The sequence below is a fragment of the Uloborus diversus genome, chromosome 1, assembly GCF_026930045.1.
Source record: "Uloborus diversus isolate 005 chromosome 1, Udiv.v.3.1, whole genome shotgun sequence".
NCBI lineage: Eukaryota > Metazoa > Arthropoda > Arachnida > Araneae > Uloboridae > Uloborus > Uloborus diversus.
The window spans coordinates 144,384,863-144,401,376 of NC_072731.1; the positions used below are offsets into that span (position 1 = coordinate 144,384,863).

The 16,514-nt window shown below is 32.3% G+C and overlaps 1 protein-coding gene across 1 annotated transcript in view; it reads left to right on the forward strand.

The window, feature by feature from the left end:
• Nucleotides 1–16,514, forward strand: part of LOC129216078 (uncharacterized) — a 69,349-nt gene that overhangs the window by 23,667 nt on the left and 29,168 nt on the right. The window contains exons 3-6 of the mRNA XM_054850228.1: nucleotides 5,726–5,773; nucleotides 12,643–12,697; nucleotides 14,769–14,858; nucleotides 16,387–16,450. Coding sequence (XP_054706203.1) covers nucleotides 5,726–5,773; nucleotides 12,643–12,697; nucleotides 14,769–14,858; nucleotides 16,387–16,450 — 257 coding nt within the window. The remainder of the gene's footprint in view (nucleotides 1–5,725; nucleotides 5,774–12,642; nucleotides 12,698–14,768; nucleotides 14,859–16,386; nucleotides 16,451–16,514) is intronic.

Genomic DNA, 16,514 nt, shown 5'->3' on the forward strand with positions numbered 1-16,514 from the left:
TGACTTGGGTTGATGAAAGCCTTCGAACAGGGAACAAAAAAGCTCATAACTCGTTTTTTATACAACTTAGAAACTTCGATCAAATGCTATCTTCAGCTGAAAAATTGGCGCTTTCGATGGACATATAATGTTAATATGTGCACGTTTTTTTCCACCCCCATATTGGGGCATTTATGCGAAAATTGGGACTAAAATTGGAATAAAAAGGGAACTGTCAATCGGATTTTTTTCGAACTGATTTATAAACCTTCCCAGTACCAAACTGAACAAACGGTGAAAGTTTCAGCCAAATCTGCCGGGTAGTTTCTGAGATCTTAGGGAACAAATTTACCAAACTCCATTTTTATATATATAGATTATTATTATACAACAACAAATAGAATTTGAATTATAATTGTTTTAACGAAGTTTAAGCTAAATTGAAGGTGAGCCCTCCATTAGAAACAGGGGTCGTTGTTGTTCTGCACTTTTATTCAACGTATGAAGTTTCATTGATTTGATTCGTCTCTGCGACACCTTCATTATACTTTTATAATATAGCAGACCCCGAAGAGTTCCTATTTTCCCTATTTTTTAGAGCTCTCTTCTTGGTTTCCTACTTTTTCCTTTTTTTTCCTACTTTTCCTTTCTTTAGTATAGCTTTTCTAATTGTGCATTGATTCTTATTTTTACAATGCCGCAGCGATAATTTTCTGCATGTTTCAATTTTGAAAAGCAAAAGAAACAAGCGGATCCTGAACTTTTCATGGAAAGACTGCAGTAATTTCTGGAAGAAACACCGCGGCGTCTGCGTGTTTAAATGTTAAATTTTCATAAGTGACTTTTTTAGTGTTGCTGCGTTTATGATCGACTTTTCTTTTTATCGCCCCGACGTCAGCCCTACTGTTTTAAACAAACAAATCCCGAAGAGTTCCTATTTTTCCTACTTTTTCCTATTTTTTAGAGCTCTCTCCTTATTTTCCTACTTTTTCCTTTTTTTCCTACTTTTTCTTTCTTTAGTATAGCACTTTTAATTGTGCATTGATTCTTATTTTTACAATGCCGCACCGATAATTTTCTGCATGTTTCAATTTTGAAAAGCAAAAGAAACAAGCGGATCCTGAACTTTTCATTGACTGACTACAGTAATTTCTGGAAGGAACACCGCGGAGCCTGCGTTTTAAAAGGTAAATTTTCAATCAAAAAATGAAAAACCTGTACACTGTACATATTTTCTTGATGTTAGTACGAAATAAAAGCGACATATAACGGAAATTTGCAAAAACGGAACACTTCAAAAATAATCGCAGAAACTAACCTTTTTCATTCATAAATATGATTATTGTTCATTCTAAATAGGAAACATGAAAAAATAATTTATAAAATTTCAGTTTCTTTCCTTGCAAAGAGTGTATTTGCAAAAAAAAAAAAAAAAACACCTCGGCAAAACCTAGATGAGCAAAATGTTCCCGATTTTTGGAGAAAAATCGGAAATCAATTTAAATGCGAGATTCCGTTTTTATTTCTTCACATTTTTAAAAGTGGAGGGGGGGGGGGTTAGAGCCACAAGCAAATATGTAATGTATTTCTTTTTCATTTTAATGGGTATTTTCTAATCTGATATATCATCAATATCGAGGAGTTGCTCCCCCCCCCTCACTCTCAATTTCGTGAACAATTTCCAGATGAATATTTTTGTTGCATGGTGAGGATTGAGTAAAAATGTTGTGTTTACCATGCATTGATTTTTTCCTTTTTATTCCGTGACAAAAATTTTGGAAGAAGGAGGTAAAAAATCATCCAACCAATAAAACAATATTCGTTTTTATTGCTTGATTAAAATTAAAACTGGCCCGTCATTTTGACTTTTCCCCCGGGGATGGCTAGCGAAGTATGTATACTGAATGCACATTTTGTCTGAAAATAATAAAAACCACACAAACTTGTATAGTTAAGCATTAATTTTCTAAAGCCATTGAGGGGAGAAATTGACCCCCCTAAATGACGTTCCTGAAAAAAAAAAATTTTGTTGAAAGCTAAAAATATATATGCAAAATAAAACAAACCCTTTAGTTTACTTATTTCGTTATTTATTTAGTTTAATTATTTTATTACTAGCAAAAATACCCGGCGTTGCCTGGGTCAGTAATAATTATTAGAAAAAATCGTTACTTGCTTTTTGTTTTCTGTTTTAAGTGAAAGAATTTAAAACACATCTTTTTGACGTGATTAAAAATCGAGTTTCTTCCTTACCCATAAAACTAAAATAGCAATAAGTATAAAGAACAAAGTAGTATTGATTTAGAACCGAAAGCACTATATTTAAAACATATACAAATTTAAAAAACATGAAATTAATCTTCTCATGTTTAAAAAGATTAATCTGTTGATACTTTTTTTTTTAACATGGAGTCTTAAACCTTCTCTGTATGGCTAATGAAGTACGAAGTGATTAAAAAAAAGTAGCTGTGCTCGTAATCCCCTTATACTTGCTTTAGTTATTTCGGGAAATTTCAATCATTGTGGCTCTTGGTGCGATTTTACCGAATTTGCGAAAGTCGTTTCGGGGTACCTTCGATAATGCTCCCCCATTCTTTCCTTACTTTGTAAAACGATATGATATTAATTTTTGTTACAGGAGATATCGTCGCCAGATGCTGAGATATTTTTTGGTCACCATAAAATGGCGCTAAACAGTTTCATCCGAAATGTTACCAAAATAAGTAATAAAATTTGGTGATTGTTTGAAATTGTGCAAAAAGGAAAATTAATGGAAGTTTTTGTGCTGTTTATGGATTTGCCTAATTTAGTTGCTGGATTATTTAACACAGTAAAAAAAGTCTTTTGAAAATTCTTTGATTGGCGATATTTTGTTTACATGGTGAAAGCTGAGAAACATTATGACGTAGTCTTCGGCTTCAAAAACAGCAACGTTGAAAAAACTGCCAAATGCATCAGCTACGGAAATCTTTCTGTAAAAATTTTGGCGATCTGCTGGTTGTTTGGATAATGAGTAAGTGTTCAATCAGCATAAATAATAATAAAAACCATTAATTACATTAAAGTTCCGTTTAAATGGAAAATCATCAGCCAAATCATGTATTATTTGCCAATCTTGTGCAAAAATCTTACTTCAAGAATTGACTTGAGAAAAGCCTTGAACAATCACGAAAAGCAAAGAAAGTCAACAATACAACAATTGTCGCTATCGACAGGGAGTTGAGATGATACACTAAATACTGTATTGAGTTGAGGAAAGCCTTCGAAACATGGATCTAAAAAGCTCATAACTCGTTTTTTATTCTACTTAGAAATTTCGAACAGGTGCCATCTTCAGCAGAAAAATCAGAGCTTTCGATGGACATATAATGTAAATATGTGCAAGTATTTTTTCATCCCAATATTAGAGAATTTATACAAAAATTGTGTTTTATTGAAGCAAAAATTTTGTTGAATGCTAAAAAATATATAATATAATACAAACCTTTATTTCGTTATTATTTAGTTTAATTATTTTATAATAAATTTTATGTCCCACATTTAAGAACAAATTTATTTCAGTTCTGCATTTTCAATCTTTTTCCTTTTTTTTTTTTTTTCAAATTCAAACATCTGCCTCTGTTTATGCAAGAAAGCATGTCAGCTTCTGATTATTTTTAAAAAAACTAGTATTTTCAAATGATAAATGAATGCTCTCGAAGGAATGTTTTCGTTTTAACAAAACTAATCTTTAACAAAAATTGTTTTATTACACCAAAATATGAATTTTATTATTATTATTATTATTTTATTTTTTTGCGATCGCTTTATCGTAATTTATTCTTTTACACTTAAATTTTTATTACTGTATTGTTGAAAGGTGTTTCTTTGTTTGGATTTTATTTTCATATTTTTGTATTTAATATCTTTGTTTCCACCAGTTTATTTTTCATACTGAAAATTATCAGCTTTTTTTCTTTCGTTTTGTTTTTATGACTCGGTCTTTCATTAAATCCGTTTAATACTTCAAAAGTACTGTTAGTTTATTTTTGGGACAATTTTAAATAAAAAATACTAATAATTTATTTTACATTAGAAATAAAGTTTACGCTAAATTTGTTTCCTCTTGACGAGTGTTCAGTTCTATCTGTTCCTATTTTTTCCTACTCTTTTAAGTGAATTTTTCCCTACTTTTCCTACTTTTTTAATTTTTGATTCCTTATTTCCTACTTTTTTCCTCCAAAATACCACTTCAGGGTCTGATATAGTAATATACATAAATCTAAATGGACTGTGATGGAAGGAGCGGTAAATCGATGGACACGAGGGTAGAGTGGGTTCGATGCCTGCCGGTCGAAGCTCCTCCACGATCGCTGACGGTGACTGGCGCAACTTAAATCTATCGTGTTCACAAAATCCTTCAAGTTCCTAGGCTTTAATTGTACGAGTATGTGAAATGCAAAAATGTAATCTGATTTCCTTTAAATTCAATTTCATCGTATGCGTTCATAGGCACACGATGCTGTGTTCTGAAAGTACATACGTGACCACCTTTTAACGTTTTACAATTTTTTGCTTCATCTTCAAGGCCAAGAATGAAAAAAGTAGAGGTGGGAGAAAAAGAAAGAAGAATTTGTTTTTGATTCGTGTTAAAAAATGGATCGACGAGGAATAAGTTAGTTTATGGGGCATTCCAAGGTATTTTTAAAATTATGTAGGGTCCGTAACGTGACCTTTTTTTGCCATAACTTTTTGATTTACCGTTTGATTTGCAAATAATTTTAATTTGAGCTGGTGTGTTGGTAGGAAAAGATCAAAATAAAATAATATGCTAATCAAACAGTAAACTAAAAAGTTATGGCAAAAAAGGTTACGTTACGGACTCTACATAAATGTCAAAAATACCTTGGAATGCCCCTTATGCAATTATATTGTTACAACTTCAAACTTTCTTTTAATGACGCCACAATTCTTGAGAAAACACAGGAGATTTATTTACAACTATGTACGAGAAATATCGTTAGCAACTTCTAAATTAACCATAGCAATTAGGCAAATATCAATTAACACCGTAAACTCAACGGTCACACACGTATTAACTTCAAAATACGAAAAAACACAGCGCAAAGGCTAATACACACAGCGCTAAATACATGCTCTCAAGCGCACGGCTGATACGATTCACAAGCAAAAACTCACTCTCATTTAAATGCCACACGGCTTTTATACTCAGCAAAGAAATATCCAGAAAACCCTATTTCGTTCTACCAGTTTCTCATATTTTCTTTTTATTCCGTTCACAAATCTTATCGTTCAGAAATGGAGGGACCATATACTTCATTCGAATGTAAGTGGGTTGTATATTCATTACATGAAACTATTTACAGGTTACGTTACTAAGACAATTTTAGATGAAAAATAATAGAATAAACGCCAAATTTAGCCAGATTACAACAAATTAATCATAAAAATAATTACTATTTACAGAATTTGTAACGATATGTTCAAAATTTCTTGGAATTTCTTTATGTGTTAAAGTGGGTTAATACCACCTGCCCTATAGCTAGGCTTGACAGATTTCTGAAATGTTAAACCGGAACACTGGACCCCCCCCCCCCCCCCCCGCCTAGTATGGTGAGTATTCAAAAGGGTATACAACCCTGGCTGGCATTTAGATCTCATCAAACATCTTTCTAAATATTTTTTATGCTTATAGTTTTAACAGATTTTGGCAAGTGATTTTTTCTTTTTATCTTTCATGTTTTAGCTAATTTTGTGCTTTCGAAACTAAATGAAGACATACATAGAATCAGAGGTAAGATCAAGTCTTTCTCTTAAATTTACTGAAGCTTCTGCAACTTTTTTGCTTAAAAGTTGATTTGGACATTTCTTTAAAACTGTAAGGTAAACGCACTAGTAGTGGTCACAGTTAAGCATATTTTGTGTATTTTTTAAACTGGGTTTACAATATTAATTTCAATTTTAAAACTCAATGAGCGTATTATATCCCAACTATTCCTTAATCGTCCCATTTTCTAAAAATGCCAGAATTTCGGTTTTTGTTTTTTCAATTTTTTTTTAAATCCATTTTTTCCCGAACTTCGAATTTGAGATCCATTAGTGGCCACTCCAAAATCTGAGATTTTCAGTAGTAGGTATTCACTGGTTGTGACAGATTCAACTAAATGCTGTCAGGTGGCAAGATATTTCATTGATCTATTGTAAATTATCGCTATACGAGCATTTTCATCTCAGAATCACATACGGGGAAACAAGTCTGGACTACGATAAACTGAATCTGAAACAGGACAAAATTTCGACTTAGAAGAGAGAGCTCCTGCACATAGGCAAGACTGAGTTCCAAGGGAGCAGGGAGGGGGGGGGGGCAAGGTTTCTTTTTTTGAAAAACATTAGCTGTAATCAGGGCCAGATTTATACTTAGCAGAGTAACTGAGGTATTTCAGGTATGAGGTACCTTTGTAGTCCTAAAGTCACCAACGATAGTCTTAAGTCTAAAATTGTGGACATTGATGCAAGCGAACCAGTTTAGTTCAACCTTTTTTTTTTAAATTCATTTTTGCGTGTGGAGAAAACAGAAGTTCAACGGGACACAGATGTAAGCTCAGACCTCTGTTTTCTGGTATAAATACTGTAAGAAAGATAGCCTTACAACCGGACACTGATGGTATTTGTTGGTCTTACCAAAGATGAGTGAGTCTGGACTTACCTGGTTTTTGGTTCTTGCATCAAGGCCCTCATTTGTGTTTTTCAGATTTAAGTACCGAAAAATTGCCAGACCAAGTCTTCGAATCTTCGCCATTCCCTTTAAATCACTAAAAATATAGCTTAAAATTTCATTTTTTGAAATTTTCGTGGGAGAGCTCTGTAACCCTTTTATTTGCACTATATCCTAAAATTGAATTCAGTTTCAGAAAAAAAATTGCCCAGAGAGAACTACTGTTTCCCCAGGACAAAAAACGGGCTGTGCGCTTTCAGATAAAAGGGTACTTTTTAAGAGAAGTTGTGTAAAACACAAAGGGTGCTTCTTTTAATTTTTGGTTTTCTAAGTACTTACAAAGTTCATGTGTTTTCGATAGTAACTATTTTTAAAATATTGAAAAGTTTTTTGATGTTTAGTTTTAAAAGTAATGCAAAAAACATTCAGATACATTCTAACCAGATTCTTGAAGTTATTGAAATGAGGGAGTGACTTCAAGGACAGGCTTGCGTGAATCTTTACCTTTTGAAAAAATATTCGCTTTTGTGAAGTTTTGTTTGAACTTTTAAGGGGCATGGAGGTTTGATCAAGTTAAGGATCAAAGATTAGCTTAAAAGCGAAAGGGCACGGCGCCCTCCTAAAAAATCTTGGGGAAGCATTCGAGAAACCTGTTCCCTTTCCTTTTAATGTTTTCAAATATAGTATAAGATTATGTTTTTAAAATTTTAGTGTCGAAAAATTCCGAAGGAGGGTCGCCGGATTCTCTACTAAATATAGTTTGAAATTGGGTAGAGTATACTTCAGTTTTTAAATGCTTCCAAATGAGATCATTGAGCCTCCTCTTCTCTCAAACGTTACCAATGATAGTTTTGCGTTTTTTGATAGTTCAAAGTCGAAACGTCTTCGTAGAGAGCTCCAGATGCTTCCCCGTTCCATTAATTTTACCTAGGGTAACTTAAAATTGTGTTTCTAAAATTTCCCATTTCGATGAATTTCTGGGAAGAGCCCTCTACATTCTATTGTAAACAAAAATAGACTAAAATAGACTTCGATTTTGAAAAAAAAAAAAAAAGAGTTAAGGAAAAAAAATCGTGGGGGAACCCTTTCTTTTCCCTTCTCTCAACGTTACCGAAAATAGTAAAATTGCGGTTTTTGATATCAACTTTGAAAATATCTCTTCGGAAGGGAACTGGAACCCTTTCTCCCGATTCTTTTCTCCTTATACTTATATAGAGATCAACCAATTTTGAAAAAATTCCGGAGGAATTTACCTGATTCCTCCTTTTCCTCGTGTCCTTCCTATGTTGTCAGTATATAATGCTTAAAGATGCGTCTTTTCAGATTTATAACCATTAGCATTATTCTTTGAAGACACATAAAAATGTGTCAGTGTTAGTTTTATTTTACGTTTCACAATTTTCTTTTTTTTTTTTTTTTTGAACTTTGAAACTTGATTTAGAAACTTAAAGGAAAATAGGAACTAGCGGTAGTTTAATGTGTATTTGCTCAACTCGGAGGAATCGAGATCCAGTACTGGTTAATTTAACTTTTTTAATTTACAGAGGTGGGCCAAAATACTTTTTTGCCGACTGGGCCAAAGTCAGCCAGTACGCCCATGTTTATAATTATGTATTTAGAATTATTTTTAGCCCTCCTTATATGTCTTATTGTGTAGTTGAGGACTTTCAGACTTCTAATTTTGCCGAACGCATTCAATGCGAAAATTTTAAGTCATTCGTGTTGATTCAAGTGACTCATAAAAATTATCATTAATTCTCAGCTGTGTCATAAGTTAATGAAGATTTTAGAAAATAAAATTATTCTGAAGAATTAACTACGGATGTTTTGGACATCGATAAAATACAGAAATCAAGGAATTTTCAAAGGTAAAATTTTTAAAAAGTCCGTAAATGTTACATATTTCACAAATTCGGAATGTCTGGTAAATTCATTTTTAAGTACTTTAATTTAATATTTTATTTTTTTCTGATTATTTATGTTATTTTTGTAAGTATAATTTTAGTAACTACTAAATTATTGCTAGTCACAGATATTTTTAGAAAACTTCTAGTAGTACAATGCTTGTATTTTGATATTCGGTAAACTTTGAAGTTTTATCCGGTAAACTGATAATTTCCCCCCTTCCCAAAAATTTGAATTTGGGCGCCCCTGACTATTAGCAGTCATAAATAAATGTGAATCAATAGATTATTAATTTCAAAAAACATACTGACATAATTTAAAGACTTCCAAGAGAAAAATTGTTCCATAAACAAGTTTTAAAACTGAAAATTTTATATATCATGGCTTTTACTAATTTTACTGTGCATGACTTACTTCTAATAAGTGTTTTATCTTAAGAAAATCTGTATTTTCAAGAAATGATTGCTTAATACTAATAAATTAAAAATTATCTGCTTTGATTAGAAAAGGGATGACCTCGATCAAGCATTTCGCCCTTCCCCCTTCATTTTTTTACCTGCTCAGCAAGCAGGCAGGTTGCAATCGGTTCTAGTTGAATTTTTCTCCAATACATATACTAGCAGGTAGAGATGGGCAGATTCGTATTCGTAAATCCGAATCCGAATTTGATTCACAGTACCTTAATGTGTCAATCCGAATATGAATACATTCGTATTCACAAGTGTGAATTCGAATAGATTCATATTTGCAAGTTTGAGTCCGAATCCGGAATTCGGATTCATAACTATGAATCCGAATCCGAATCTATTCAGATTCAGACCTATGAATCCAAATCATTTCGGATTTACATCTGTGAATACGAATCCATTTGGATTCACACTTGGATTCACTGAAAAATTCAATTCAAAAGCTCAATATAAATAAATAAATGCCTGTCTGTACCTCGTTACAGGTCGAGTTTTCGGTGTTAGTGAATTTCTAAAGAAAAATGACGATATTGTTATGGATCCAAAAATTTTAAAAGTGGAATTCTACCAAAGTAATGTAAATCGAAACTTTGATTTGTTTATATAATTTTACCACTGATAATTTATCTCAATTTCACAACTTTGAAATATAAAGAATATACAGTGATTGATATTACAAAGGATCAAATTTGATTGTAAAAATTTGTTGATGTTACAGACACTTGTACCGTTGAAAATAGAGTTTCTCTCTGAAACGTTTCGTTTAAAAAAGGAACAAATATATTATGATGGAAGAAAACGGTTTTTTATTCAATAATACAAACATACATTTCAACACTCCATCTCCGGAAGGAAGCATCGATTACAAAGATAATTATTTACTAATAGTTCTAACCAAATTTCTCACGAAAAAACAGTAAATGCGTAAAAGAAAGCTAGGTTTATTCAGTAAATTACCGCCCTTTAGCCGGGGCTAAGGCAGAAATACATGAAATACACCGCCATCTCAGTCATTTCCAGCCGAGGACTGCAGTTTCGTGCTTATTAGCACTCATCAGCCCGACATAGGAAAGTGACTGAGATGGAAAAACAACATGGATGTTTTTTCCATCTCCAGCTCAGTCACTTTCCTATGCCGGGCTGATGAGTGCTAATAAGCACGAAACTGCAGTCCTCGACTGGAAATGAGTGAGCTGGCGGTGTATTTCATGTAAAGCTAGGTTGTATTTTGTATTTCGCATTTATTTTCAACTATCGCAACCGTTGACTACTGCGAAAACGTTCTTGTTTGTACCTGATTCACCTCAGTTGAATGCGTGAACAGTTGCGCCCTTGCTGGCTTTCCTTTCTTCATTTTTTCATGTTTCAATAAATGCAATGAAAATCTAGAATTTGAGTTACATATTATTGATGTACTTACTTGAATTGAATCATTTGAATTTGAATTGTATAATAAAATTATTCAGCCGATTCAGCCTTATGATCTCATTTAGGTCCTACAAAAGCCTCTATATTAAATTTAACGGTCATCTTATTCAACTTCCAAACTTTGAGCGTTCGCCGAATTACAAAAACGTATAAACACGAACGGATAAATATTCACTCTTATTCATGTGATGTTTCAATCTGACGTTGCTGTGTGATGTTAACACTATTGTGTATGTGAGAATCTTATGAAATCACAGTTTGCCCTTGATGGAATGAACAGACACTGTATAACAGTATCTTCCCGTCCCTTGACAACGCAAAATGTTGTGATATCTAGCTTTTTTTTCCCGCATTTTCCGTTTTTCGTGAAACATTTGGTTAGTAAACTCACTAGTAAATAATAAAAACGCTAACTTGATTGAAAGGTTGATAAACTTGTTCATAATACAAATTTGTTAGTCAAGTGGCCATACTTTGGACAGTACCCTTAGTTTTGAGGGCTGGTACACCTGTTGGTACTTCACCAGTAAGGAATAAATGTTGTTACAGAATAAATTAATAATTTTCTTATGAGGCTATGTGAGTTGAACTGTGATGTATCAGTTTTATGGCTTATTTTTATAAGCTTGAAATTTTCAAAAAAATATACAAATTTTAAGTATGGAAATAATTTTGGTTACCTACGCTAACTGAGCAGCATTAGTTTGAATTCGTTTCACAATTCGTTTCGAAGAAATATGCAGTTTTTTAGCATGGAAATAACTTTGGTTACCTACGCTAACTGAGCAGCATTAGTTTGAATTCGTTTCACAATTCATCTCGACTATGTACCTGTGTCTCTTTTGGGCAAATTCATTTGTACCCAACTAATTCAGTTGAACTTATTTATTCATAAATTTGAGAAATTGCAAATATATTCCACACTTGGGACATTGTTCCAAGTTATGGCATTAAAGCATAAAGAGTGTCTATAAAGAACATTGAAGAAAAAAGCTGTATAATTGTATTAATAAAAGAGTATGGATACAAAATTTTACAAATTCTGTGATATTTTGATGACAATAAATATGTCATACCATAACAGGACATAACAGTTGTAATTGGTAAAAAAATTGACACTATTCATGAAAAGACGTTTCGTCAAAAAAATACATTTGTTACTTTTACAAATGAAAATGAGCCTATAAGTATAGATAAGGCTAATTCATTTGAAGTGAATTTAGTGTTACTATAGAGGAATGAAAAGGAATGTGAAATAAGGAACATTAAAAGCTGTGCTAATAATTGTTTGGGTTTATCAATTGCTTTAGACAGGTTATTATGTAAAGGGATTACAACCTATTAAAAGGAAAATCGAGTTGATTTACGAAAAACTTTCCTGATTCAGTAGTGGCTACTCGGTGGCCCTTATGAATTATCCAACTTTTTTTGGTACTAGTATAGTGGCCAGATAAACTGTCAGCCAAGAAAACAACTATTTCGAGTTGAAAACGTTTCGAACATGATCTTTCGCATTTCATAACATGATTACAGCTCTAAAAATATTATTTTTGAGCATTGTTCTATTCATAATACAACACATTGTTTATATACCTCGTTACGAAGAAGCGTTAGAAGACAGCTGAAAAAACATCGACAATCCAGACGACCATACTGCCTTGTGCAGGTAAACGGCAGTATCTGCAGAAATGAATTTTCGAGATATTTGAAGAAATGTGGTGGATTCAATGCTAACAATCGGGAAATGTTGGAATTAAACGTCTTTTTCGCGCCTTTTTTTCAGTGGAAACCAAATAAGCGAGCTTGTACAATAAAGATAACATACAATAGATGACAAAAATGCAAAAAAATGAAAAGTGAAAATTTTGTAGTTACTGCCCTTTACCTGCACACGGCAGCATACTGAATAGTTAGTTGATAACGATTTTCCATGATGATCAAAGTACTCCTTGAATTGCTCACTACAATATAGCCTGAACTTTACCTCCTGCAAGTTTGAATCTATTGGGAGACCTGGAATCCTTATTTTTCAAATATAAACCTTAAAGTGGCCACTACTGAAGCAGTGGCCACTTCTGGCGCGTTTACCTTACTTGTGTTTAATTTCTGAGTTGCTAAAATATGCTTATTATTTAATGTTCCCCACAGCTACAAATAAAATTAATGAGTATAAGGCAGATATTTTGGAAGCAAATGCAAATGAGTAAGTAAAATTTTATATGGTTTTAGTTTCCATATTGACATTTAATTTTCGCCTACTACTGTTAGAAACAATAAATATATTTAGAGTTATTGTAAGGTTTTTGTATGCAAGTATTATTATAGTAGGAGTAAATTTAACTAAATTATCAATGAATCAAAATATGCACCATTATTGGAAAGGATGCAGAAATTCGAATTTAAGAAAAAAAATTAGGAAACAAATCCAGGAACGTCATAAAATATACAAAATTGCATTAAGTTACTTTGCAACATGTTTATCTCTGAATTAGTTCATTTTCGTTTCTAGTTTTCTCTTTTTAAGTGACTTATCGAAGTTCTAATTTTCCGCAATCGTTGTTGTGCCCTTCCACATTGCAGTAAGTCAAAATAGTCGCCGTCTCACTTTTTTCGGCACTACTAGCTGCGTCGCCCGGCTTTGAACGGTCTACCTCGAAAATAAAAATTATGTCTAGTGACGCGTGTTAAATAATCAGGCTTGAATTCCAATAAAAAAAAATCTAAAAATTCCTGACAAATTGCGTAAAAACAACCAAAAACAGAAAAAAATTTAAATTCCCAGATTACAGAAAAAGCCTCAAAACAAAAGCCAGAACATTATTTGTTCATATACGAGAAAAAAAATGGCAACATATCTTTCTTCTCAATCATTATCTTCACGCAACAAGTTTTAATAAAAAGCACTAGCTGCGTCGCCTGGCTCTTTGCACGGTCCACCTCGAAAATAAAAGTTATGTCAAGTGATGTGTTAAACAATAGGCTTGAACAAAAAAAAAAAAAAAAAAGAAAGAAAATCAATACAATTTGGCGGCTGATTGCGGAAAAATTTCCAAAAAGGAAACATTTTAAATCCCCCGATTACAGGAAAAGCCTTTAAAACAAAAGCCAAAATTTTATTTGTTCATATTCAAGAAAGAAATGGCAACAGATCTTTCTTCTCAGTGATTTTCTTCACGTTACAAATTTTAATAAAAGCATTGTTACGAAAAGTTGAGATTAAGTAGTGAATAACAATTTGAATGGAGGAAAGCCTTCGAAAAGCAGGGATTTTACGTCGAAATCTATGTGTCATAATTAATAGTTTTTGAATTGATATCTCCGCTAAGGATTATGTGAAATAGCCAAACATAAAGGCGGAAATTTACGAATCTATCGATACCTGGTTCGATGGTCAGTTCACTGTCGTTCGGGAGGAGTAACATAGACATAGATACATACATACATAGATACATACGCTCAGTGTTTAATTATATAAGATAGTGAGAACATGAAAATTTTTACGGGTTTTTAAAGCAACATCTTAACCAGGTTCTTTGTTTAGTTAAACTGCAATCTCGTCACAGTTTGAAACACAGAATACAGCCAAGTTTTGATGAAACATGATTTTCTGTCAATATTGACGTGAGCAGAGTGAGGAAGTGAAATGCACTTTCACTTCCTCACGCTTCATGTCTTCTGATTAATACATGGACATTTGTCCTGCTATTTCATAAGAATTGAACTTAGAATAGGAAGGGGGAAGTCCAAGCTGGCCATCCAGGACGATTTTTGTTGCCATTTTCCAAATTTTTGGAGGTAATTTAATAAGTAATGTTAAAAATCTATAATATATCCCAGTTTTACAAAAAAAAAAAAAAAAATCAGTTTCAGGGTACCGCAGCCAAACTCCTACACTTTTTTGCCTCTCCCTCTCAGTATTTTGGCTGACCAGCTGCCAATGGGGACCCGTGTTCCTAATAATGCCAGTTTACCATTTTTCTGTTAAACTGCTGACACAAGCGTAATTTTAACGTAAATTTCCACATGGAATGATTGTTTTTGTATGAGTCATTTGATGAATGTAGAAAAAATTAGAGCCAATTGAATTATAAATGAGCGAGATATTAGGCCATGAACCTTAGGTTGGCCTTATTTGGCGCACTTACCTTCTCTTGTAAGCAATAACTAAAGCAAAGTAAATACGATATTATGCAATGTCGGACTTTTTAGAAATGAATTTCTAAAATCTGGATTTTTTAGAAATGTGTAATGAGATTATTGCCATTCCATTTTAGGCTTGAAAAAGAAAGTGAACTCCTAAGAGTTGAATTAGAAAACTTAAGAAACCAAATTAAACAGGAAAAAGAAAAATCTAACGTTGAAATGTGAGTAGTTTTGATGTGTATTTTTACCTCGGGGTAAAACTCTGCCTGTTGGGGGGGGGGCAAATCTAAACATTTAAGAGACTATCATATTAATTTATATTTCATTAAATCGCAAATTAAATAGACTTCATTGTAGATTATGCTAATTATTAATAATTGCTAATTTGTAATTATAGTTGTTAAAATATCAATGCCCTAATATTTAATACAGAATATTTTTGAAAAGAATAAATTACCCCAAAATACATCTGATACATCATCTCTTATTTTTCAAAACCTCTTCAGTTATTTCCAAATCAAAGACTTCAATTTCTTTGCACATTGACACCAGACAGAGCAAGACTATTTAGTTTAGACCAGTGATTCTCAGCCGGTGGTCCGGCACCAGTCCGAAGAAAAAAAAAGACCGGTTCTCAGAAATTTTTGCCTGTCCACTCTAAAAAAATTTCCCCACTCAAAAAAAGAAAACACCGTAATAACAAAAATAACAGTATCCTATGCGGCATCTTTTACGCGAATTTTGTGATAACTTTTTTTTTCTATGATTTTCAGCAATATTTTTCACTTAGTATAAATATCACTATTATTACTTATCTTAATTTTATCGTTTCAATATTTTTGAAACAGTTGTTTGACACTAATAAGTAAAGTTTTATTTGTGTATTTATTAATTCTTTTTGTAATTATTACTATTTTGAACAAAAAAGAAAAAAAAATCTTCAGCCGTTCGCAAAATATTTGACGGACGCTGAGTCCAAAGTTTTTTTAAATTTTTTATTTATTTGCTTGTTTTCAAAGTAAAAAGAAAGGGAAGGAAACTCACTAATCCATTAAAAAGAAGAAGAAGAAAAGGAAAAAGAAAGAAAAGAAGGCAAAAACCTATCACTGGATCGCGAATTTTTTTTGAAAGCACTTTCCGGTCCGCGGATCAAAAAAGGTTGAGAAATGCTGGTTTAGACGCTCTTGAACAGTAACTGTTCCTTAAATTGGTCCTCAAACATTCTGTTGAAATTGTCCTTTCAGGTTACTATCAAGAGAAAATGTGAATATACTTGAAACTGACGTCAAAAATAGTAATTTCCGGCAATTTTTGGGAAATGTTTTAGAAATATGTGGCGAGTGCTTTCCCATTTTTTTTCAAAATTGAAGTCAATTTTAGACTCGTAAATCCCCTGGTTATTCGATTGTATTGTGTATAGAGTAGAAACATTTTTCTTTTTTTAAGTTACAGATTTAAAATTTTTTAAAATAAACATGTTGGTTGGTTCTATTAGGTTTAATAGCAAAAGCCTTCATAGGCTATACCGCCTATGAAGGCTCTTGCTATTAACTTTGAGAGTATAATACATAAGTAATAAATATGTAAGTCAAAATTCTATATACATTATTATTATTCAATTACACTTCAACCAATTTGTAAGAATCGAGTTTTTTGTAGAACTACATATTTGGAAAAAGTTTTTACATATATTGATACATTTATATATATTTTTAAGCTCAACAATTCTTTACTTTTTATTTTGCTCAGGGTACAAATTGAAAAAGAAAGTGAACATTTATGTCAACTTTTTTTTCAAGGCATGAGATTCGATGTAAGTATTGCTAAATTTCTTTAACTCTCAAAGTCAAATTTTATAATGCGCAAATTAGCTATTT